This window comes from Liolophura sinensis, chromosome 1, assembly GCF_032854445.1.
Source record: "Liolophura sinensis isolate JHLJ2023 chromosome 1, CUHK_Ljap_v2, whole genome shotgun sequence".
NCBI lineage: Eukaryota > Metazoa > Mollusca > Polyplacophora > Chitonida > Chitonidae > Liolophura > Liolophura sinensis.
Window position 1 is genome coordinate 9,225,385 of NC_088295.1, and position 24,942 is coordinate 9,250,326.

General features: G+C 39.0%; 1 protein-coding gene across 1 annotated transcript in view; it reads left to right on the plus strand.

Moving 5' to 3' along the window:
- LOC135473217 (neuronal acetylcholine receptor subunit beta-2-like) overlaps positions 1–23,282 on the plus strand; it is a 39,959-nt gene extending 16,677 nt beyond the window's left edge. Inside the window, 7 exon segments of the mRNA XM_064753065.1 lie at positions 9,084–9,295; positions 12,611–12,720; positions 12,994–13,445; positions 15,944–16,030; positions 19,058–19,179; positions 20,417–20,471; positions 20,474–23,282. Coding sequence (XP_064609135.1) covers positions 9,084–9,295; positions 12,611–12,720; positions 12,994–13,445; positions 15,944–16,030; positions 19,058–19,179; positions 20,417–20,471; positions 20,474–20,886 — 1,451 coding nt within the window. The 3' untranslated portion in view covers positions 20,887–23,282.
- The last annotated feature ends 1,660 nt before the right edge of the window (positions 23,283–24,942 follow it).

Below are 24,942 nucleotides of genomic sequence, written 5' to 3' on the forward strand. Positions count from 1 at the left end.
TATTCCTATTTAATTGCTAACTTGTCTTTAAAGATTTCTTCCCCATGTGACCAACAATTCACAGGATTATATTCTTTAGCTGCACTGGAATATCTAGAGGGTGATAAAATTGTTACAAGCATAATGTACATAAACATATAACATGCATAAATTCAAAACTTCTAAAAGCAATTTTGCGGCGTGGATCATGTCTACCTGAACTGTGCACAATGAGTTAAGCGGAAATTGAGCACATCACTATGTTTATCAAAAATTCATTTTCATGAATAATGAATAGCGTCTTTTAACTTTTTAATCATTTAATATAAGTTTTGCCTGTAGCGTTTGACAAAAAAGAACATTATGGACTGTTATATTAAATCCATACATTTCTTGGCAAAAATCAAGATATCAAGTTTCCTTTACATAATTTTGACAAATCTGACTCAAAGCATCATGATGCCAACTTTTAGTTCTTGTAAATGTTCACTTGGCAGTGAAGCCTACAGATTAGTGATGAAAATTTTATTATATGCTTTCCTAGCATCTTCTCGAAGCAAAAGCCTACGCTGAATGGGACATGTAGACAATACACTGCATCCTGTGTTGGATTACCGTGATGTCAGCGGCTTGTGAGTTGTGACGCACGTGGTCCGCGTTATGGATGACAGCTGTGTTCGGCTGGTGATATCAGAATATTAGCCGACGGCTATCTCTTCCCTTGACCCTAAACTCGGCATCACCAGAATAAACTATTACCATACTAAAAAGGCTAATGATACTGAAACCTAAACCGACAATGAGATGAAAGGTTTTACCTGCGTAACATAACCCCACAAACGAATGTTATTTTCAGAATGTAGCTTACATGTTGGGATTTATGTATTGAGCATTCTATGGGCTTGTCGTCTTATCCTGATTTAATGGATATATCTTCGCTTTGTGTTCAATCATTGTGCAAATCACAATTACTAAAGCTTGATACACACTGGTAACTGTGCTGAGACGATCGATACTATATGACGGACAGTAATGGAGAACTGCAAGCTTTCGTTAACCAAAGCCATAATTTAAATACCACACCTTCAGGATTGTTACAGCTTTAAAGCGTTACTTCCCTTTTGCACACAATCAATCTTGTCTGACTGGATAACTATCATAGTGTCCACGGACAGTTATTTCCGTTACCCTTTCGAGAAGGAGAAGCAGTTTTAAAGCATTTTGAAAAAGATTTATTAATAGAAGTAACAAGGTTTTCTCGATAAACTTTAAACGTTCAGGAAAATGTGCACGAGATGCAGATTTTGTGTGCACCCCTGCCGATTACTCTGAAAATCGAAATTTTGACACTAAAAGATGACTGTTTACCCAGAAATTTGTTGAAAATTGTTCATTAATAACATAGGTATTAATGAACGGAAAGCAATAGGAACAACTATGCCTGTAAAATATCCGTACATCAAAAAAAGACGACACCTACACATGAATATTACAGTCCAGCAAGATGCCATAGTATACATGATGGGGAAATGTGAGAGTGGCCATTTTGTCAGCCCATGAGTGAGCTCTCGAATGTTCCAGGTAAATCAAATCGTCTCGGGTCAGACACCCGAAACAGGAAACAAGCTGAGACATATCAGTCGGGTTTATTATTTCTAAAACTGATTTTGACTTTATCTCTGGCCATATAAAAATTCCATTTTCCATAAACAGCAAACAATATGTTTTTTGGACAAAATCCTAGAGATGTCCTTTCGTTTGTTGAGGAGAATCCCTCTGAAATGCATCTGAAACTTCTGCTTTGCTCATCCTGCTAACATATAAGGTTTACAGTTACAGAAGAGCTTTGTAACTTCTGGGTCTATTTGCGCTTTACGTGGAAATAGCATCTACTTTGTTGCATCTATCAAAAAGAAAGTTGTAAACCGCTTATTGAACTAAAAGCTTTACATACAGAATATACCCTAGAGGGTTACGCCACCCGTTAGAGGTTGTTGAAAAATTCTTTAAGTCTGCCTCCACAGGCATTTCTGGACTGGTGTGAAAATACCCGAAATTAATCTCAAGGTCCATCCGAAGTTAAACGGCCTACTGATTACATGTCTGGACTCATAATGGATCTATAGATCATCACTGATCGCTCTGCACCCAACCAGGCCTCTACACTTCCCCACTTGCCTTGCTGTTTGCCTTTCAGACGTCAAAGAAACGTCCGGGCAATGTACACATCTCTACGTTACAACACAATATCATATTCCATGTTATGGGTTTTCAATAGAACAGGGACGTTCACATGAGGCTGTAATGATCTTTTGTGTGGCGTTCCAGCTTCAGATTTTTTGTGAACATTTAAGTTGTGTGCATTTTCGCTTGGAACTATAGATGGTAGTTTGAGATCCATTACGGAGACCTTGCTTTGTCATTTGAGATGTGTATAATGACTAGGTGGCAAAAACCTGTATCCATGATTTACAACGCTAGTTACGTTTACGTTACCAAGTAAAATACACGTCTAACCTACCGCGGGCCAGAATTGCCGTTAACTCATTGGCGATGAGGATGCTACATCTTCCCAGAATCAGATGAAATGAAAGAAGATGATTGATCAGTCCAAATGGGTAAAGTTAGTTACGAACGCTTGGGATGCCGCGTTTCTTTCAGTGGCATCTTAGACGGAAAATAGCATAATGTGTCAAAATATGATAGTTTGACATCACACCTAGCTATGTTTGTTTGAAATCTGTGTATGATAGTTTCACATCACACCTAGCTATGTTTGTGTGAAATCTGTGTATGGTTGTCTTACATCACACCTAGCTATGTTTGTTTAAAATCTGTGTATGATTGCCTCACATCACACCTAGCTATGTTTGTTTGAAATCTATGTATGTTTGTTCCACATCACACCTAGCCATGTTTGTTTGAAATCTGTGTACGATAGTTTCACATCACACCTAGCTATGTTTGTTTGAAATCTGTGTATGATTGCCTCACATCACACCTAGCCATGTTTGTTTGAAACCTGTGTATGTTTGTTTCACATCACACCTACCTATGTTTGTTTGAAATCTGTGTATGTTTGTTTTACATCGCACCTACCTATATTTGTTTGAAATCTGTGTATGTTTGTCTTACATCACACCTAGCCATGTTTGTTTGAAATCTGTGTATGATTGTCTTACATCACACCTAGCTTTGTTTGTTTGAAATCTGTGTATGGTTGCCTCACATCACACCTAACTATGTGTGTTTGAAATCTGTGTATGTTTGTCTTACATCACACCTAGCTATGTTTGTTTGAAATCTGTGTATGTTTGTTTCACATCACACCTAACTATGTTTGTTTGAAATCTGTGTATGTTTGTTTCACATCACACCTACCTATGTTTGTTTGAAATCTGTGTACGTTTGTTTCACATCACACCTAGCTATGTTTGTTTTAAATCTGTGTATGTTTGTTTCACATCACACCTAGCTGTGATTGTGTGAAATCTGTGTATGGTTGCCTTACATCACACCTAACTATGTTTGTTTGAAATCTGTGTATGATAGTTTCACATCACACCAAGCTATGTTTGTTTGAAATCGGTGTATGATATTTTTTTTGTTTTTCTGGACAGTTCATCTACAGGTATATTTACGGTTGTTTGTCGTGCATGAATGTTAATAAGGAACATGAGGGACAAAAATACGACTGATAGTTCAATGGATCTCATAATTTATTTAATTTGGTATCTATCTCGGATGTTTCTACTGTTTTATGGTTACTATTATTATCTGGTTTGTGCTTTGAGATTTGTACATCACTGATTATTTATGTTTTTGTCAAACATTAAAATGTCGTATTGTATCTATGTGTGATAGTTTTAGATTTGCTCAGGATAGTTTAGCTGTACGTTTGTTTGAGATCTTTATATGATTGATTTAGTTTTGTCAGAAATAGTCCAGGTGCACGATTGCTTGGTACATGCATCTGGATATATCATAGTTTCAAATCTGATCAGAATAATTCCACTGCACGATTGTTTGGTGTTTAAATATGATAGTTTTGGAATAGTTCAGGATAGTTCAGCTACGTCTACGGTTGTGTAGGATTGATATATATAAGATCTGTTGGAATACATGTTTTTCACCTGTACGTTTGCTTGCTATCTGTATGTAATAGTTTCAGTTTTGTTTAAAATAGTTCAACTGCACCATTGTTTGAGATCTCTATATGATCTTTTCAATCTGTTGGGAATGGTCAATATGACAGATTCAGTTTTGTCAAGAATAGCCCAGGTGCACAATTACTCGGTATCTGTATATATGATGAATTTGACCATAATAATTCAGCGGTGCGATTCTTTGGTATCTCTACGTGCTAGTTTCGATTTGTGCAGAAAAGTACAGTTGTGCGATTCTTTAGTATCTGTATATAGTTTTTGCTCTGGATAGTTTACCGATGTTGACGGATGTTTCGGATCTTTCCGAGGCAGTTCCTTAATATACCATCGATCTCTTACAAGTCTTGTCAGTTTGATAGGATTAAATATATCGCTGCAGTCTATGGACAAGCGATGCTCTTAATCTAATGTGCTAATTCTGTGGAGACGAAGAACTAAGGGCTGTTCTGTTCCTCCAACAGCCCGTGTTTCCCGAAAGCCCAAGTGTCAGTAATGAGTCTCCTTTCATGCGAAAGGTAGAATCTTAGATCATTTGAATTCCAGATATCTTTCGCTTCACTTCATTAGACCAGAAGCGGATAAGGCCAGTTTTGATAGGCATTTTCGGTAGGCATTTTCGGTATAATAAGAGTCTTGTCACATTTGCCTGGTTAGCATGACATTCTGTTTGTATCTTATGCAGTTACAAATCTTTTGCCGCCTTAATGTTTTCTTTTTGCGCTTTTAATCGCTTGGACAATGGCATACACAGCAAGATGACCTGCACCGATATCCTAACACTTCAGCCTATCGGCTATGTGCAAAAAAAAATATCTTATATCTGACTGTAGTTAAGTTTATGAAAAGGAATCTGCAAGCGGACATCAAAACGGCATAAGGCGTATGCCATTCGGCACTCTGTTCACTTGTTACTGTATCGCCGATACAAAGCACATTGGCTATTTGCCTAACTGATCTTGAGCACCGACCATTTTCCCGCCATTTCCTTGGCTTTAAACTAATGTCAGCCAGATAGCAGTCCGTTGAGGATATGGTATTTCCGCCTAGGAGTCCAATGTTCTGGATTCCTTGCACTTATTGTCTGTGGCCTTTATGTTCGACGACTATGCACCCGTTCGTGGAGTCTTGGATTGAACATCATAAATGCTAATCCGAATTCACCGAAATAGAAGCTTTTCCACCAGTCTGCTATCGAATTACCGTCTTCTTTTCTTCCGGTTGTTGCGGCTGAACATAATCTCTCTGTAAAGCAGGATTTACGCCAGTCAGCATTACTGCTAACTAACCCTGCCCTCAACTTTCATCCAGGACTTTATATGCGGAACCATTGTGAACCATCCAACCTAGGAAGAGAACGTACGCAATATATGATCAAATGGCTGTCATCCCTGACTAGGTAAATATGCTGGGAAATATTTTGATGGATCAACATTTATCGCCGGGATTTTCATTAATATACCGCAAGTTTAAGGTACAAAGTAAGTTAGATACTAGTACTTAGGTCTTAGGTCTCCCTAAGTCTTAGTACTTAGGAAAGCAAAACTGGGTATTTTGATGACATTAGCTACACTTATATGACGTTATTTAGTTGTAACACTAAATGCAAAGGCCAAATATTAGTTTTGTTTCGATTCTATAATGTAACCATCCCCTGGGTTATCGCTGACATTGATTTTAATTAAGATTTAGGTAAAAATTCCAACAAAGCCATAATTAAAATGTTTTACACTGATTATTTATCAACATACCAACCACAATTTCATCCTTCCTGTTCTGAGTTTGGCTTTCTAAGCAATTGAAATTATGACTTAAGTCTTATAGGTAGCTTAATAAATACGAAGGCTTGTCTGTAACAGAAATACATGTCTCCGAGAAACAATGCCACAGATGCGGCTGATAGAACAAAAAATGTCAACCAGCCGTAGAGCAATCAAGGTGCTTTTTGTGCCACTTTTGTCAAAAAGACGAGTGCCTGTTGATATCGTGTACAAAGCGCTATGGATTTCTCGGCCCCTCAGAGGATGTGGTGTTTGTGACACAACTGATCTTGTCAGCGTCCTTTACACAGCGTATTATACGTCACAAGTAGCCGTGTCGCCCGCAGCCTACCATTGATCGTATACACAACTTAACAAATTGAGTGCCAGCTCTGTTCGCCAGCAAAGGTCAGCTTACGTTCGCCATTTATCCCTACCCAAGTAAAGGCGAGGATAATACAGCCTTGCTTACCATATTAGCAGTCTAAAGACGTCATAGCCAAATACTCTCAAACGTGGACACTTCAAAGGTCGGCTGAATAGTCAAACAAAAATCCCAAGCATTCAAATTGTCCTTTTCACAGACGTTGTAAGCGTAAAATCAAATTATTTATTTTTGTTTAGATTAGTTGCAAATGTCGGCAATTTGAATTACTGCATACTATTATTTACCACGGCTTCGCCATAGAAAGTATGTAAAAAGTGAATGATTTACTGTTTTTATTTGGGAAAACTTTACTGAACCACAGCTCAACATTTGGCACCCTTTATTAGACCATGGCCTTATTTTAGTCCTATATGTGTACAGCCTAGATTCTTTTATCTCAAGAACGTCAAATAAAACAACAACAACACAAAACTATAAATAACATACATGTATATGGGTTAAGTTATCCTTGCCTTTATTGTTTGCAACCAGAAATTGGTGGATAGAAAAAGGCTGTCGGCTCTCCTAGTGAAAAAACCGCCTCTCGAATCCGACCATAATGTATGTATTTATAATGAAAAGCTATCCATAGTATAATGCCTGTTCCCATCTCCTTTGGTTACAAAACAGTGTGCCAAGCCAGTAATTGTAGAGGCCGTCATTTGACGAAACACATATAAAAAAAAAATAAAATAAAAGGACAGTGAATCGCAAGCAGGAAAACATTTGTGGAAAAAGAAAATGAGGAAGTGTTTTGCTCGCATTACGTGTTTGCGTAAAATACACCACAAATGTACACACAATCAGGACAAATAAACGCCCGTATGCTTTTCTAGGGTGTGTATATGGAACTATGTCCTTATATACTCTGGATGGTGTCGAGTTTGATGACGGGAAAACGCTTGCTCTATTTGCACGCTTACAAATGGTAATAGGCACTTTGAAGGTAACGAGTTTTACCCGCAAGGCGACGAGACGAATCGATTTTTACTGCGGACAATTATGACGATGAGACTTGTTTGACCTTGTGTCGACACACTGTCGACTTTTCCTGGAGCAGTCACAGGCCAAAGCTGAATGTGAGAGAATTATAGGGTGGACTCTACCTTAATAAATCGTGGCAAACAATGCTTGGTGCAGCTTGACGAACTGCTCTCTGGTCTCTCTTCCTCAGTTCTTGGCCAGGAGTTAAGTGCCTCACTTGAAGCATGTACAAGATAAGACTGGAGAGTAACCCAGCAGGTGGTTTCAGCGTGATCTCGATAGTCGGCTTTATGCGTTAACAGCTGAAAACCACGGTCATTGATAATCTCATAGAGTGGCTGACTTTCCCCAAAACATATTCCATATTATAGAATGATATCCAACTGCAATATTAATGTGCGTACTTAGGATAGATTCTACAAGAAGCTAGGCGCATATGAAGGATAGCCCATTTCTGTTCAGTCACACACTCAAAAATGTATATCAGGTTGAATGTTTGCTGTTTGTTTAAAATATTGTGTGTGCAATAATTCGGATATATCGCAAAAAATAAGTTTACCAAATCTCAACGCTTGAGAAAAATACCTTCCAGCGTATATATCGACAACACCAGGCCAGATTTATAGGACAACAGAAATATTGCCGGTCAAAGGAAGCAAAAACGCCCAAATAGAGAAAAAATAAACAGGTCGCCATGCTATCAGCTTTAACCAATCAAGGTCGGGATATTTCTACCACGCGAAAAGGCATCTGTTCCGCTGTGACGTCATCCGTTCCTAATTCTCCATTTTGCCATGTAGAAATAGTGTTAAATCAGCTGTTTTCTTTTTGATTACGAGACAATTCCGATATAAAGCCATTATCAGCGAAAAAGTGCTAGTGGAGTACGTGTGACGATATTCCTCAAGATCTCAACCAAGAGGCCACAATGCGTTGTAATAATGGGGACTGTGCTTGGCTCGACAAAGAAGTGCCTCGCCTCTAATGCTGAATAGCATAAGGTACCGATGACGCGATGTCCTGCTTCCGGTTTCTCTAAAATTGCACATGTCATGGCCTCGCAATAATTCCATATTAATAGGGTGTTTATACAGTTACCAAGCACGTATTAAAAAAATTCCTCTGCCTGTTTAGGTCTGCATGGACTCCTCTTCTGAAATGACTTTGTTTATATCTTTTGTTGTCTCTTTTTTTAACTGAAATCAGAACACAGGATTATTTTGGTGGTAATTATTAGTTTTTGACCGCAAATGCTGCCATCAAGGATAAAACACACCGCTTGGTTCAGTTACCACCTTCTGGTTCAGTTACCAGCAATTAGGCCTACAGATCGGAAACCGGAAATTGAACTAAACTGTGTTTTATCTGATGATGGCAGCGATTGCGGCTAAGAGTGTATAAACACCATATGTATAAAATTGTCAAAATAGTCCAACGTATTTTGGTTTTATGTAAAATTTGCCTTCTGTAACAATATTAAATGTATTTAAATATCTAATTTAAAATTTGTCCCAAAATTCTACTGGAAGAGCAGTGGTCAACTGTTATTCTGAAAAGAGGTAAACGTTTTCGGAAACTTTATTTATTTCTCAGGCACAGCTCCATGATTATGGTTTTTTGAAACATATACATAAAGGAAAATCGGATTTGCCAAAAATCTCTGAAGTTGCCACTTCACCCACAGCCTTTTATTTTGGGCCTGTTTAGATTTTATCCATAGCCTGTAACTTGTGGACCTTACAAGGCTAACTGTCGATTGATTTCTTGCAGGTGATTCCGTTGCGGATGTAAATGACGACATATCTCGGGAGAAAGAGCTGATTCGAGATTTGCTGAAAAAGTATGAACAGTTTGGGAAGAATGGGCGACCAGTGTCCAACACCTCCGAGAATATCACTATTCGGTTTGAATTAAGTCTGATCCAGATAGTGAGTCTAGACGAAAAGGAACAGCTACTCACCACCAGTGTTTGGTACAACTTTGTAAGTATTCACCGCTCTTATACATTCCGTCCATGGTCATAGCTTGGAAGTGTAATCGTCCATTGGGTATGGTGATAATGGCGCCATTTTAAGATCCAATTTAGAATGCTAACTGAAAAGCGTTCACCAGGAATTAAATGGTTCCAAGATCCATGAATGTACAAAGGTTCTCAGATCGACGAGTGCACAAGGGTTCTCAGATCAATGTGTGTACGATGGTTCTCAGATCCATGAATGTATAATCAGTAAAGTTGATAGATTTTCATTGAAGTTAGTACCCAGAACCTGGGGGTAGCTAAATGAGTGCGTCCCATCGGAATTGAGTGGGTCCTGAATAAAATTTTTTTCTTTAGAGTTAAACTTCGGTTTGATTTACCAATTTTCATAATTATTTGGCTGTTAGATGACTGAAACTGTGAACACGAGATCTCTTCTGCTCCTGATAGATGCCCGAACTGTGAAGCATTATTTTAGTGATGTTTAGATTGCTACTTATCCTTTGCAATTCAATTTATTCATTTCGAAATATTTCTAAAAAACAGTGTTGTATTTATAAGGTCAAAGTTTGTAAACAGTAAACAACAGGTAAATCGTATAGGTCTAGTTTGTATGTGAGCTATCACATTCAGCAGTGTTCAGCAACAACATGCTATGTCTATGGATTTGTTAAGGTTTACAAAGAATTTACGCACAAGCTGTTGTCTTAATTTTTTCTAACGTACTATAGTTTGTCTCTGGGCGTCAGTTGTACATCGTGGGCTCCAAAAAATATAGAAAAAAAAAACTGGCGTCTTTTCACTTAGCGCGACTCGTACCTTGTCATTTACATCTAAAATAACTTGCAAGGTTTGTTAGACAATAACATTCAATAATAGTGACACAAAATAATACATCTATGTATCTAGATAGGACCTTGCCGGTCAGTGGATTATACATGCTTTTACTTTAAGGTTCAGTTTGTTTATTTCGATTATTTCAGTTTAGATTTGGTGTTTACAATATGTAGCCATACCATACTTACCACATGGGGAAGATTGGTGAGTCCTCAGGACGCATCGATAGTGAATCTACTGTGTCCTTTCCGCTTTGTTTGCGTCAGAGACGCAGGACGCTTATCTATCAACGTCACTATACAATGGTTCTCAGATCCATGAGTGTACAGTGCTGTCCAGATCCATGGCCGAGGGGCTAAGAACGCCAGTGAGGCTCAATGACCCGCAAGCCTCTCATCAATGTGGTCGCTGTGAGTTCATTTCCAGCTCATGTTGACCTCCTCTATGACCGTACGTGGAAAGGTCTGTCAGCAACGTGGAAATGTCTGTCAGCAAACTGCGGATAGTCGTGGGTTTCCCCCGGTCTCTGCCCGGTTTTCTCCCACCATAATGCTGACCGCCGTCGTATAAGCGAAATATTTTTGAGTATGGCGTAAAATATAAACCAAATAAATAAATCCATGGATTCATTTTCTCGATGATGTGTTAAGTTGGGGTTTGATGGGTAACCTAGAGAAGTGTGATTGGTTTGTCCCTCCGAAACAAAACATGCATGTAACAAGAGACTGCAATCTTAACCATAGTCACTGAAGTTTCTATTACCTTTACATTCCGTTTCACATTCTTGTATCTTGTATTTTTTAAATCTCCTAACAAAACATGTCAGTCCTCGCATTTTTCATGTGGTCGGTTTTGATTTTTTTCACTAGTATCTCAGTCTCCGTATTGCTTTTTGGTGTTTCTCCATGGCTCCACGGTTTATTCCGCTTATACCTACGATTTGAAAAATTAATTGTAGAAAAGTCGAAACAGAATGTTGGCATAAGTGGAATGGAGGGACAAGGGATTAGGATTAACGCCTCATTAGCGATGTCAGCATCCGCCCTATATTTCACGTGCGCCCGTGTTTTCCATCCCTACACCATGTACACTATACTCTTTTCATGTTCACGCATGCCTGTGTTTTCAATTCATCTACTCTACATACAAGCCCTATGTCAACACCGATATTCATTTTCCATGCTTTTATACCTGTACATATGTTGCTTGGTCCGACGAGAAAACTCAAAGTTACACGGGTAAATTCATACTAGTTGAACCATTCCGGAAAAGCTTTTATGATACATCCAATTCCACAGTTTATCCCAGGAAAATCCACATTGTCTGTTTATTACCCGTGCTATTACATATAGTTCTGTGTTTGTTGCCGATACTATTACATATAGTTCTGTGTTTATTGGCGATGCTATTACAATTATAGTTCTGTGTTTTATTGTCCCTGTTATTACATATAGTTCTGTGTTTATTGTCGATGCTATTACATATACTTCTGTGTTTATTGTCGATGCTATTACATATAGTTTTGTGTTTATTGCCCATGCTATTATGTATAGGTCTGTGTTAATTGCCGTTGCTATTACATATAGTTCTGTGTTTATTACCCGTGCTATTACATATAGTTCTGTGCTTATTGCCGATGTTATTACATATAGTTCTGTGTTTATAATGTATATTAACTTACATTGTTTTATTCCAGACCAGCTATGATGATGTAATAATCTTGGTATCTGGGCACATAGCACATGCACAACGCTACCACATGAAATATCTCATGGTTGTGTTTTACTTAGTGTTTTGGGTTGAGACATATAATCATTCAGTCTATAAGTTTTTACATTCTCTTCATTACACAATAGTAACCAGTAGTGTCTATTCTGTTTGTAAATTTACTTTGTGTAAGTTGATGGTGGCAAGTCAATAAAACCTATAACATAAAACCCACAGGAAGTACTTGTATTTTTGTAGATGTACTCCATTTGTATTTACATTCCTGTTACAAAAGTATTTACAATACTTTTACAAAATGATGTGCATATGTACTAACATTTTATACAATGTATGTATGGGTTGTGTACATATGGATGAGGAAATGTTAATACGACCCAGGAGGGACAGACAAGCCTACGACTAGTTATTTTACAACCAGACACAAAGCACATGAGGCGAGGAGAATGCTATGAGTTGTAGTATCAAAAGCTTTCTCTCTCATTCTGATTTCACCTCGCTCCTCCGGTTATATAAGGTTTTCACCAACGTAACGTTAAAGCACCGACGGTTGTGCTATGCGCAAAAAGTCAGTCCCTCCTCATTTATTATTCAAATCTCTAATCTCATTTGCATTTGCCCTAAGCAAGTGTATACTTTTTTACCGCTCGCATCATTAACCCCATAGTTTTTATATGTGAGGTAATTTTCTCTCAGTCCTTCGCTTTCGTCTTACTTACGTATGTAGTATGTAATAAATTGAAGTATTGTTTTTCAGAATTGGAGGGATGTACTTCTGAAGTGGAACCCTGAGGAATACGACAATATAACAGAAGTCAGAGTTCCCTCTGACCTAATATGGAAGCCAGACATCGTTCTCTATAATTTGTAAGTATACAAACTGGTCAGTTTTAAGCCGAATTGTCAGGTTTTTCCACTGGGTCTTGGGATGTAAGAAAAGTAATTAAGATTTAAGTCTAAACCACCATAGATAAAGAATAAAACACGATTACCGACGATCTGCGTATGTTGTAATACACATGTTTTCTCCAAATTTGAATCATTGTGCAATTATATTTTATTTATTATTGTTACCTTTTAACATTCTTTTGACCTTATTTCCTTTAATTAATCATTGTGGCCTTATATTTTCTTCTGTAGTGCGGACACCAGGTTACAGGAGCAGCGAGAAGCACTGGTGGTATTAAACAACACTGGTCACACGCTATGGATGCCACAGGCCATCCTTAAGAGCACCTGCCCAATTGATATCACGTACTTTCCATTCGACGAACAGATGTGCAAGCTGAAGTTTAGTTCTTGGACATACAATGGCTATAAACTGGATATTATATTTTTAAAGGAACCCATGTTTCAAATGGGTGACTACATCCCGAGCAATGAGTGGGGCATAATTGAAAACACGGCCAGTCGACTGGTGGAGAAATATGACTGTTGTCCTGAGCCGTATCCCGGCCTGCATTACACGTTAAAACTGAAACGTAGAGTGGCTTTTTACAGCGCAATTCTCATTTTACCATGTGCCCTGCTGTCACTGCTCACTTTGATCATCTTCTGGGTACCACCTGAGTCCCCGGCCAAGCTGCAGCTAGGTAAGAAATATGCTATGTATGTTAAAATGAGGTAATACAGGAAGAGTGTACTGAGGGTTTCAACATATTGTGGGGATGAGTTTCCCAAGTCAGCCTGTGCAAAACAAATACTATTCTCATCCATGTACATATGCAATCTGATACTCACCTTATCAAATTTATCGTCTGAAAACTGAGTTGGGCTGACTTAAGTTCTCCCAAAATAAAAATAAATAGGTATTCCGTACCGGAATTGACGGTATGGAATTACCTGTTGTATTGCTACTTGTCTCAAATCTGGGCGACCAACTAGTGCATCTCCATGCCCTGAGGTCAACGTGTGGTTATAGAAAATATTCTTTGGTTGAGTCTTCAAAGCGCGAAGGTCCAATAATGGTAGCGTAACACACGATAGCCGTGGGCTAAAACTGTTACGAAAATAATGCCTTCTTGGTTATGTTGAGTAATCGTACGAATTTTGTTATCAAAGCACGCAGTAAGAACTCCCAAAAAAGCGCTGATGTTAAGACCACATGGCAGTTGGCAATACCCACGCAGTTTGCAAGCAGAAATAGACTTAGTGGTGGCTGTGGAAGAATGTGCGTTATCCGGAACTGAAATTATACTGCTATTTCATGCCTGAAGTTATGCTCTTGTTTCGTGGTTTATTGCGTGACAAAATTACAACCTATTCTGCAGCCGTTAGAAGGTAGATAAAACTTAGCCGCGTTGCGTTAAGGGATGGTAAGTACATCTGGAGAACCTTTTACAACTTTCCTTGAACACGTTTCCAATTTCTAAGCCAAATGCTGTGGGTGGCAGCAAAGGGGCTAGGATCAGTGATAAATGGTGGAGGCTGCTGCGTCAACCATGTCCCTGATGTGTTGGCAAGATGTTTAAACGCAATGCTGAGTGAATAGTGACGAGAACCCAGCACTTTCCAACATCGACTTCATGTTTGACACCACGCTGCGTCATACAGCATACGTGTATAGGTTTCAAGGATGCACACATATACTCAATCATTCAGAAACCGAGATACTCATTAGGAAGCTCATCAAGTGATCGTGAAACTCTGACGCGTGTCGGTCATCCTGAAAAACATCAACAGACGGATTAGTTTCGAAGGCGAATGCAATAACCAGCAGAAAATCATATATATCTTTCTGATGTGCAGCGATCCCTATATAGCATGGCTTGTAGGTCAGCCAGGTACACTCGTCCATAGCTGAGGCAACAACACGAACATGCTACTATATGCTGATAAGACAAAACAGCACAAAATAATGTGATGGTTCTTATACAGACAATATGCTAATAATATAATTCAGTCACGCACATGTAGCTGTCCGTTGTCATTGCCGTGCTAAAACAGCGCAAAAAAATGTACCCAGTGCGGGATATAACCGTCAAAACAGTGTGATAAGTGATTAAACACTCATGTTACCACAATACGTGAACAGAAACTGGTGCCTGCCCATTGTGTCTTGGATTCCGTGAGATAAGGTCAACAAGTAGCTGAATATTGGAATACTACCCCATGAGGACAGCCAATCTGCCGGGAATGCTCATTAGCAGTGGGCCATTACTTATTTACAGCATTGCTTTGTGGTAGGTTTTACAAGCACCGAAGATATATCTGTTCCAGCAATACTGTCAGTCCCTAATGAAAAACTGTAGGTTCAATATACACCCATTCATGGGATAGATGACATTCTTGTATGAAACAGTGTTATATTTTCCTGCAAAATACTTTGGTCCTTTCATAGTTTTGCATTCTTCTTTCCATCAATGTATTATTACAGTAAGGAATGTCAGTGAAAATATGGACGATACAGGAGATGTTCCTAGAAATGATTACAACTCGCATTGATCATTGCAGAAAATGGAAGCTATCTGTTCGATCGCGTCCAGACTTCGCCAACCGAATATGCCATTAATAATGTACCGAGAACATAGCTCTAATTAGAGAATGCCGCTGATGATTTAAAACAGGGAAGACATTATTCGGTTTTGACCCCATCTCAAACATAGATGGGTCATCTGTAAAACAACAAAGTAACGGGGTAATAATACACTATTACATAGTTAACAAATCAGCGCCAAGTTTCATTTGCAGGGGGCTGTGTACAAGCAGTTATCATTCCCTACAAAGATCCGCCCCTGACCTTTTCCTGAGGTTACCAAACCATCCAGATAACATGTCTGCCGTGCTGTCTCAGTAATACTAAGTGGATTTCTGTCCAACGGTAATTATGTAACTGTCTAACACAATGACTGTTTCACCGGCGAGTCTCTGCATGTGGGAACCTGGTAATGGAAGGGGACCCAGCTGTGTCTACAGCTATAACGAAGCACCCGACGGGAACTTCTTACACCAAAAGGACCTCAACTTCCTTCAGTTGCCTTCCTCGTACTTTTCAAACAGTTGTGGACAGAATAAAATTCACCGTTAACTGAATATGTCAGGTAAAACAGGTAAGCTAACACCTGTCTTATCCAACTGTTTCTCTTTGCAGGAATGAACATATTTGTGGCTTTCTTCGTATTACTGTTGCTGTTATCCGATTCCACACCACGGGCTACCTCTTCTATACCTCTTATCGGTAAGATATTTATGGTGAAAAGATGTTTCTGTGTCGAGTGTTACTCTCCAAAACATGAGGCTGTAGTTCGAGCGAACCAAACATGCTTTATAGCTAACACTAAACACTATTCTAACAATTAAGAGCTAGAGGCCCAGATACAGAAAACCAATTCCTTCATCAGCCAGTGATGCAGTAAAATCTCAGGGAAATCAAAGCGATCTGCTCGGAGGCTCACGAGGTATACTTATAAAAGTGTAATAAAAGTGTTTATTTATTACAATGCATTCGTACCATAGTTTGGGATGTCTTCGGTGGCGTAATAGTTAAATCGTTCGCTTCAAAGTCTGGAGACCTGGAACCAGTCAGCACTGAGAGGTTAGAGAAAGGAAACAGGACAGGTTGGCCCAGTGTAATGTAGTATGTAGTATAATGTAACTGGGTGGAGTGTCATCTTTAGTAGTTTGATACTTCATTGGCGGCTTGAACTCGCCCTACCACAAGAAGACATGACATATGTACAAACACCTAACGGCACCTAAGATTTGATTGGTCTCCAAAGGTTTTACATCTGAGCAGACCCCGTTAAAATTGCAAATACTTGCCATTCTGGTTTAATAGTATTTAGACTAGTAATTATGAAGCGAAATCGTGAACCTTTCGTTTTGCATTTCAACAAACGCAATCCCCATAAATTCCTTTTCCAATCTGATCTTGGTTCCAAGGCAAGCTTATCAGCTGAATACAATTTAATCTTGCGGGAAAATGCGGTAAAGCTGTCAGAAGAAATTAAGGGGTTGGCAAACCATAGGAGTGCTAGCCCTAACTAGTTGAGACGTAAAGGGATAATATTGTCCGTGGTGAACACGTGTTGCAGTTTCACGCTTCGACGAGTTCAAATATTTACAGTTCCGTATTTGTCCAACAACAGAGAACCATACCCTGCGCATTTAATAACACAATTGCGCCTGTGCACCCGCGCTCAATCCTGGCATACGTGCATTCTGTTTGTCACCCGTGGCACGATGATTGGTCCCACGATGACCGTTGGTCAGTTCTGAGATGGCGTATTTTTAAGAAGAAATTGATCTAGTATATTCATTCCTCTGGAACTTGTATCTCATCTGATCACATTGATGAGACCACGAGTTTAGTGAAAGCTGGAAGGTTATATTAAGATATCGCTATGTTTGAATGCTTGTTAATTACACCCTGTTTTCTCGCCCTAATTTCATATGAATCATAATTTTATTTTCTGAAATGATTCTTTTTGGCAATATTGTGGGCAAATTTTATAAGACGGATTGTCGCGTTCTATATAGAAGCAAGTACAAAAACATTGATATGCTAGCGGGCAGCTCATTTGCATACTCCACAAGCCAAACAAAAACCATTTACTTTCACACCAAATGTTGAGAGAAGCACAGTGATATGCAAATTATACTAGTTCTTATATATTCTATGTTGAGTTGACTGGTATGTTGGCCTAAAATTATCTCTGTGCGAGCCGAGAAATTCGTACACGGCCAAACATTATGAACACAACTAACTCATCGAATTACGTTAATCCGTACTATAATTTTATAGTACTTTTATATTAACTCAAACCCCTCTTCTCGGAGTATATTGAGAGTAGCAAAGTAAGACTCTATTACAAGTGCAAATGAACATATATACGTTCGTCCACATACGAGTCTAAATTTCAAGACCAAAAGACTTCATTATTTATTTGCTTTGGGTCATGTTACACAAATGCAATACGGCTATACGCGACCGAGACACTGGCGGTTCAAAACAGCCTGACAGATATTTTTTTCTTGCCAGCCAATAAAAAAGGTTTGTCTCCTTTGGTACTACACTCAAAAGAATTAATCTATTAATTTTAATAGAAAGTCTGTTGTCTGAGTGATGGTAGAATGTATTCTGTTATTGCAGCAGACTGTTCTGTTCAATATCAGACATATTTTTTTCGTTCAACATAAAGATTCTGTTAGACTAATAGGATAATATGTTGAACAAGACAGAACAATAACAGAATACATTTTAGAATCACTCAAACAACAGACTTTATGTCAAAATTAAGTGATTATTTTTTGAATGTATAAATACTAAAACAATATATTACCTGCCATTCTTACTAAAAACACCGGTCCGGATAGCACAGTTGGTAGAATGTCCGCTTCGGGAGCGGTTGATCCAAAATCATGCCTGGGTGGAGTCACACCTAAGACTTTAAAAGAGGAAGTTGTAACTTCCTCGCTTGGCGTTCAGCATGAAGGGGATAGTGCAACGACTGGTTGACCCGTAACAGTATAAAGGCTCGGGCATGGGCAGCTTACTTACCTTCGGTAAGTTGTCTCAGTGAAGCAGCACTAGATAAAAGAGCGGTGGAAATCCGTCCTGCAACAAGAAGGTACATTCATACACTCGAAGGGTTCCGTCGTCGTCATATGACTAAAAAATTGTTGAGCACGACGTTAAACCCCAAGCACTCACTCTTACTAAAAACAGCTTAATAATTTTTCGTGAAATTTAATGAAAAAAGTTTGCCTTTAGCCTTTAAACTATTTAAATGGACAAATATTTTTTCTCTTTGATAAAAATATTCTTTTAAAAAGATGGACATGTCCGATTACAGGCTTGGTATATCGACGTATATACGTATTTCGCATTTTACTACTGCGGTCAGGTTGTTTGGAGAACACCGTCAGCAGCCAAAATGCCGCCCTCTGCAAGCTGCCTTGCAAATCTTCCGACATGAAGCCGCAGCTGAACTAGCTGGATTGGAGGGTTGGATATAAAGTATACGACCTCATAGATAAAGGCCAGTTACAGATTTACACTTTACCGGAAAGGGCTTCAAGACCAAGGAACAGGGTCTTTCAACACATTGATAAAGAGCCTTATTTCCATTTTTAAACGGTCAATGCAATTCAGTTCTTTTGATTTCGATACCAGTATGTAAATTGTCCACAGTGATCCAAAGGACCACCATAATCCTCCGAGTATTTATTTACTGCCAGGTGTATATGTTATGTTTTGTTTCAGGGGCCTATTACTGTCTGAATATGTTGATGATCACAGTATCTACTATTGTTTCCTGTATAGTAGCTAATATGTTCTTCAGAGGTGTGCGGAAAAATAGAGCTCCCCGGTGGCTCGTTCGGTAAGTCTCTTACGCACCTTTCTCATCTCAAAGGAATTATTTAGACATCACAGCCCTCAAGAACCAGAAATGCATTATTTATGATACAGACATACTAAAATGGCTTAAATCAGGAGTAGTTCGATTGAATTCAAAGTTTCACGCTATGCTACTGTGTACTTTGAATCTCTTGGCACGGCCTCAGCGGCTTACTTATGTACAAATTTCTGGCCAGGATCCAAGCACAGAGAAAGTTACCTGGTACCTACCTCACATCTACTGACTCTAATTCCAACTAAGTGCCGTGTTCTGAATGGAAAATGAACATTTAACGTAGACAAAATTCGTCACACTGCGCCAAGGGAAGGCTTAGGAAATCAAGACAAATTAAAGTACGTAATTTGTAAACTTGTTCTCGCCCAATGTGGCTATCTGGTTAATGATAGCCTAGTGACAAAAAGCCAGACGGCGTTGTCTTAGACACGTTGCAATTAACATACTAAAATGTCATCTCTGTGCCTCATTCTCATGCCGGTTCTTTTTTTTTCATTTAGCTATGATAGATTTGAATAAAACTATCGAATGGAGGTTGACGTAATAACGTTCATGCTTTCACAATAAATTGTTATGGGTACTTGACTAAATGCCGGAAAAGAAAATGTGCAATATTCAAACACCAAGGTAAGTTAGAGAAAGTTTTTTCAGTATTCCGTGTTCGAAAATGAACAACATTTTTTGCTAAACAGTGGGTATATAACATTCTGACGTCATGACTCATCATTTTAGTCATGGTGAAGGACTTCAGCCTTGAGTAGGTAAATCGACGGACAGTTTAAGTATATAAAGTTACGTTTCCAAAGGACAAAATGTCCGGTATGTTTCTGTAAGTTACAGAGGAATTTTGCTCGGGAGTTCTCTGCATTCCATGCTTTACAGACTATAACCATCCTATATTGAGATAAAATGCGACAAAACACACCTTTTATCCTGTGTCAGTGAACTATGGTTACTTTGTCGACAAACTTTCGGTGATTCAGTTCTCCATTAAACTGAGAACTGGCGTATAGTATTTTCAGATGTATGTACATTTGAGTCGCTGAGTGCAACTATGTCCAGAGCGCTGTTGGACCTACAATTGGCAGTTGTCATAAGACAACTTGTCCAATTTGTTTCTCACAGTAGAATTATATCGACGTGTGCTTTACATGATTTGTTAAATTTAACCCAATCTACCACGACTTATCTCGTTTGTCTCGTTGTAGCTGATGATAGACGGTGTCGCCACTGTTCTAATGTTACGGACTGACTTGCTCGAAGAGACGAGGACGGCAACGTCCGAAAGTGGAACGGAAAAATTACCGGCGAACCAAAGCGAAAGTTTCCCGGCACTGATATCAAATATGCCAAAGTAAGGCTGCTGGACACGCCCAATGGGCGTGAAATAGGTCAGAAACTCTCCATGGCTCATGAAATTATAGAATATCAGCAGCTTAGAGACAGAGACAGTCTCAGGCACATGGAGGATCCACTCAGAGCAGAAATGCTAGAGGAAATCAGAAGTATACGCGAAATGGTGGAAAGAGTGAAAGACCAGAAAGTCCGCAGAGAAGACCATGAGAAGTTTATTCGCGAGTGGCGAGTAATAGCTTGTATCACAGACCGCTTCTTTTTTGTCATCTATGTCATTGTCAATGCCGTGTCTCTTATTGTCATCTTTTTTACCAAAAGTTAAACTGTGAATTCACGTAAAACTGCACGTGGGTTCCGTTGTGGCTAGTGTCCTGGACATTCGTATCCGTGACTCGTTGTGTTAGCGACCTGCTGTGTACAAAAGAACAGAATATATCACAAACAAGTGCTTGACAAGGCCATGATACAAAACCAAATCATTGACGTTGCGGTGATGTTCGCCAGGACAGCCCAGCTGTGAACCATCTAAACCGGGCTTTTCTTGTTAAGGTACATATTAAATGTATGCCTAACTGGTGATGGCGTCCAGTTGACAAGTCTACTTCAAAACAGGAAAACAAGATTTATTGCGGGCTTTATGAAGGCGCAAGTGTGAATGGTTCAGTCAAAGGTGTGATGGGACATAGGACAGAGGTGGCCCCGAACAAGCGGTGGGCAAAATTACTGAGTAAGCCGTAAATTGGACGGTAATTATGCTATAAACCATATAACAGGGTCTTAAGAGTGAGAATGTGGGATGAGCTCCTGGGGTAAGTCATATAAACAAGGCACTAATCCCCTGGCAGAACCTGCCCCCAACTCTGCACCGGGCGGCAATCAGAACATATTTAAGTGGTCTTCGTTTAGTTTATTTCCGGCGAAAAGGGATATATATTATTCACGTGGATATCATGTACTAAACAAAATCACTGGAGTGTTTCCAAATATATGCAACAATTATCCACCATATGCAATAATACCAACCGGAAAGCACTTCCAAAATTCACACACATTTGAGATTTCAGGAACACTGCTATTGGTAGAGAAAAATTTGCTTGAAATCTGCCTTATGTTAGGTAAATACAAATATAAAGTTGGTGAAATACTGTAGTTGTATGCCGAGAGTAACCGACGAAATGAGTACTGAAACTAACAACTATTAAGCTCACGCTTTAGCTCAACGTGGCCATTACAAAATTACCAGGGAGATAACTGAACAAAAATCTAATCATACAGTCGTAGTTTTTCCGAGAAGAGTTGATGCGATCCTTGCGTTTAAATTGACGTTAGTTCCTCTTGACTGAACATTATCTGTGGCCAATGATAGAATAACTGAGTCAGAGCTGTCGGCTTCTCCACGACAGCTAACTGTCCCCGGTTTCCCATTGTCTACTAGACTCACGTCATGTATATCGTAACGTATTGCTCCCTAATTACTAAGCCTTTATCCTTTTCAATTCCATTGCATCGTGAAAGCAATGGTCTTGTTCGCCAATACGGGATTAGTGTACAAAGTGTCAAATTATGTCGTTACAAGGTGGTGTAAATGTATTCGCATGTCTGCTCATTATATATAGGAATTAACACTGAGATTCCATTTTGGTGCATAAATGGACAGTTTTGTCCATGATGTTAGTTTTAGCAGATGAATAATTTATCTCTGAACTGTAAGGAAATGCTCACCTCATCAATTCCCCCAGTGTCATTAAAAGCAGTTGATAATTTCCCCGACGGAGAAAGAACTTCATCCGTACAGTTCACTGAACCATAATACGTCCACAAGAGAGTGTCCCTAACCCAAAGCACGGCCACATGCATGTGAGAGGGTCGTAAGTCTGTGGCCGACTGGTGTTGTTCAGCCGGGCCACGTCCTAACCACGGCATGCCGAGCACACAAGGTGTTTACGATACATGACATACCCATAAACGACTGTGATATGCAAGATTTTAGGATTTGGTCAACTACGGTGGTCGGGATTGGCCAATTTCAAACAGAAAAACACCCATAGACTTGTGATAGAAAAGCCAATGTACATTTTGTGGTGAATCTTACGGAATTATTTTAGAATTCAGATCATTTTTATGACACGTTACTTATTACGCCAGTCACCTTCCTTCCGCAAACCAAATCTCGTATTTTCATATCTTCTCCGTTCGTAAATATTACTAACAGTATATCTGAGGTTGACTTACAAACTACGTAAGTATATCCTTGTAGACTACTCATAACTGTGAAAAAACACACCATTCTTTTACCTCTAAACAGAACCAAGTCTACATTAATGACATAAGCAGAACATTTTATTTGAAATATCAAAGGTAAGATGTTTCAAATTCCCATTGCATGAATTCTGTAAAAAGAACATGTAAAATGTCTCCGAGTTTTCTTGATAACCCGCATCGGATTCACAGTATCTTACCCTATTGCTGAAACACATATCTTCACAACCTATCAACGGAATCCCTCTTCAGCTGATCTTACCCCACCATTAGTATATGCTGTTTTCTCTACAAGACGCGATGTAGGCTTCTCTGGAATGAAAACGTTTTAGTTTAACTTTGTGCTTGAGTCTATTTTTGACCTCTTGTTGAATGATGGTATTATTAATCCGGATTGAATGTACGTTAACTGCTGTGAGCACTAATTGGCAGTAGTTTTGTGCTTTTGGCAATAAATATATATATATGAATAAATCTTTTCTTTACGCTTTTTTCCATTGTACAGTAAGTGCAAACTTGTTCCTTACAATATGCCTTAATCGGGTATGAGAGATTCATTCCTTAACAACGGGGTAAGAAGAAATTATTCTATTCGATCATCTTCACTGTCTCGTATGGTTCACATATCTGCGTCGGTTGGTCTGTACTTTCCAGCATAACAGTACTTTGCTAACGGTACATGTTGTATAACTTAGCGTAAGTTAAATAATATGATATGGCGTCAAAACTGTCAAATTTTAAATGTATATGAATTGAGTTATGTTTTATTTACCTATATTTAAAAAGAACTGCATACCTTAAAACTGACGTTGTCCATGACAAGACAAATATAACACAAACTGAGGTGCTGAATGTAAAACAAAGAACAAAGCAGAAAACGAAAAATCCGCACCTAGTCTCAGATATTGCGTTGTATCCATAGGGATTACAGTGTATAGTTGACTTCAATTTGTTTGCTTTCGGGGATGTCATGGCCAGTAACATTAAAAGAACGGGTTACCCGGAAGGAATTTCAAAGATTTAAAGGATTTAGACATAATGTGAGTTTTACATAAGACAACACAAAGATGTCCTTTCCTGCACCTTGTGTATGGGTCTCTCAGAAGCGTTGAGTTTATCCTGCACCGCTCTTTGATAACGGGGTTCCTACATAAGCCTACAGGGAAAATTCTTTTTAAAAGCAACACAAGAACAACGTTTATCGTTCAGTGAGCTAAAAGTTGGTAATGTGCTTATTTCACAGCGGGATATGTTTAAGACAAAGGCTATAATTTATCTTAGAAGCAAATAGATCAAAGAGGAGGCGGAACTGGTAGTCATCGGCTAGCTGTGGGTGAGTGTAACCAAGCATTAATCTAAGTCATTTAAAAATCATTATATAAGTTTTGCATGTGGTGTTATCTGTGTAAAATAGAGCTATCTCAGCGGGTAGGCCCTAATCAATCATGTTATGCTCATGTATGTTTTTATAGTCATGTGCCGGACTGGACCACAGGTAGGGTGGGTCAATCCGAAGACGCTGATGCGCATTTAAATGATTGATTGTATAACACGCAACTATGTTTTACCGGCTTAATGTTTGCCGTTGATAGAATGTGTATTTAAAGCATTCTCAGAAACAGTGCGCTGAGAGACAACCCTCCAAACGAGTTAATTGGCGGGCTATCGGGAGACAGATTCCTGAGGAGTCGTCCTAGACTGATTAAAGGGTAAGGACTTACGAGAGAGCTGTGCAAATCACTAGAAACCAATAGATTGCGTACGTCATCAGTACTGCAGTTGACGCCTAGGCAGACGGAGAGTAAACCTGATAATGGCTATGACGCGCAAACAGTTACGGTTTACAGTGACGAAAGCCCTACCGCTTTCTAGAGTTTAATTAACTTATTACTAATACTAGTTCTGTCGTGGAAGTTCAAATCCACTGCCTAATGATTTGTCCGTGATAAGCGATGACGTTACACAAGGATCCAAAACAGGGTAGTATCATTCTGGATGATTGTCTGCTCAAATCATGTCAATGAGAATATAAACAAGCCTTACCTGATCTAAACTGGTAAAATCCATAGCAAACTGAACAGAGAAAATAATCGAATGATTACAACACCAATACACTTGT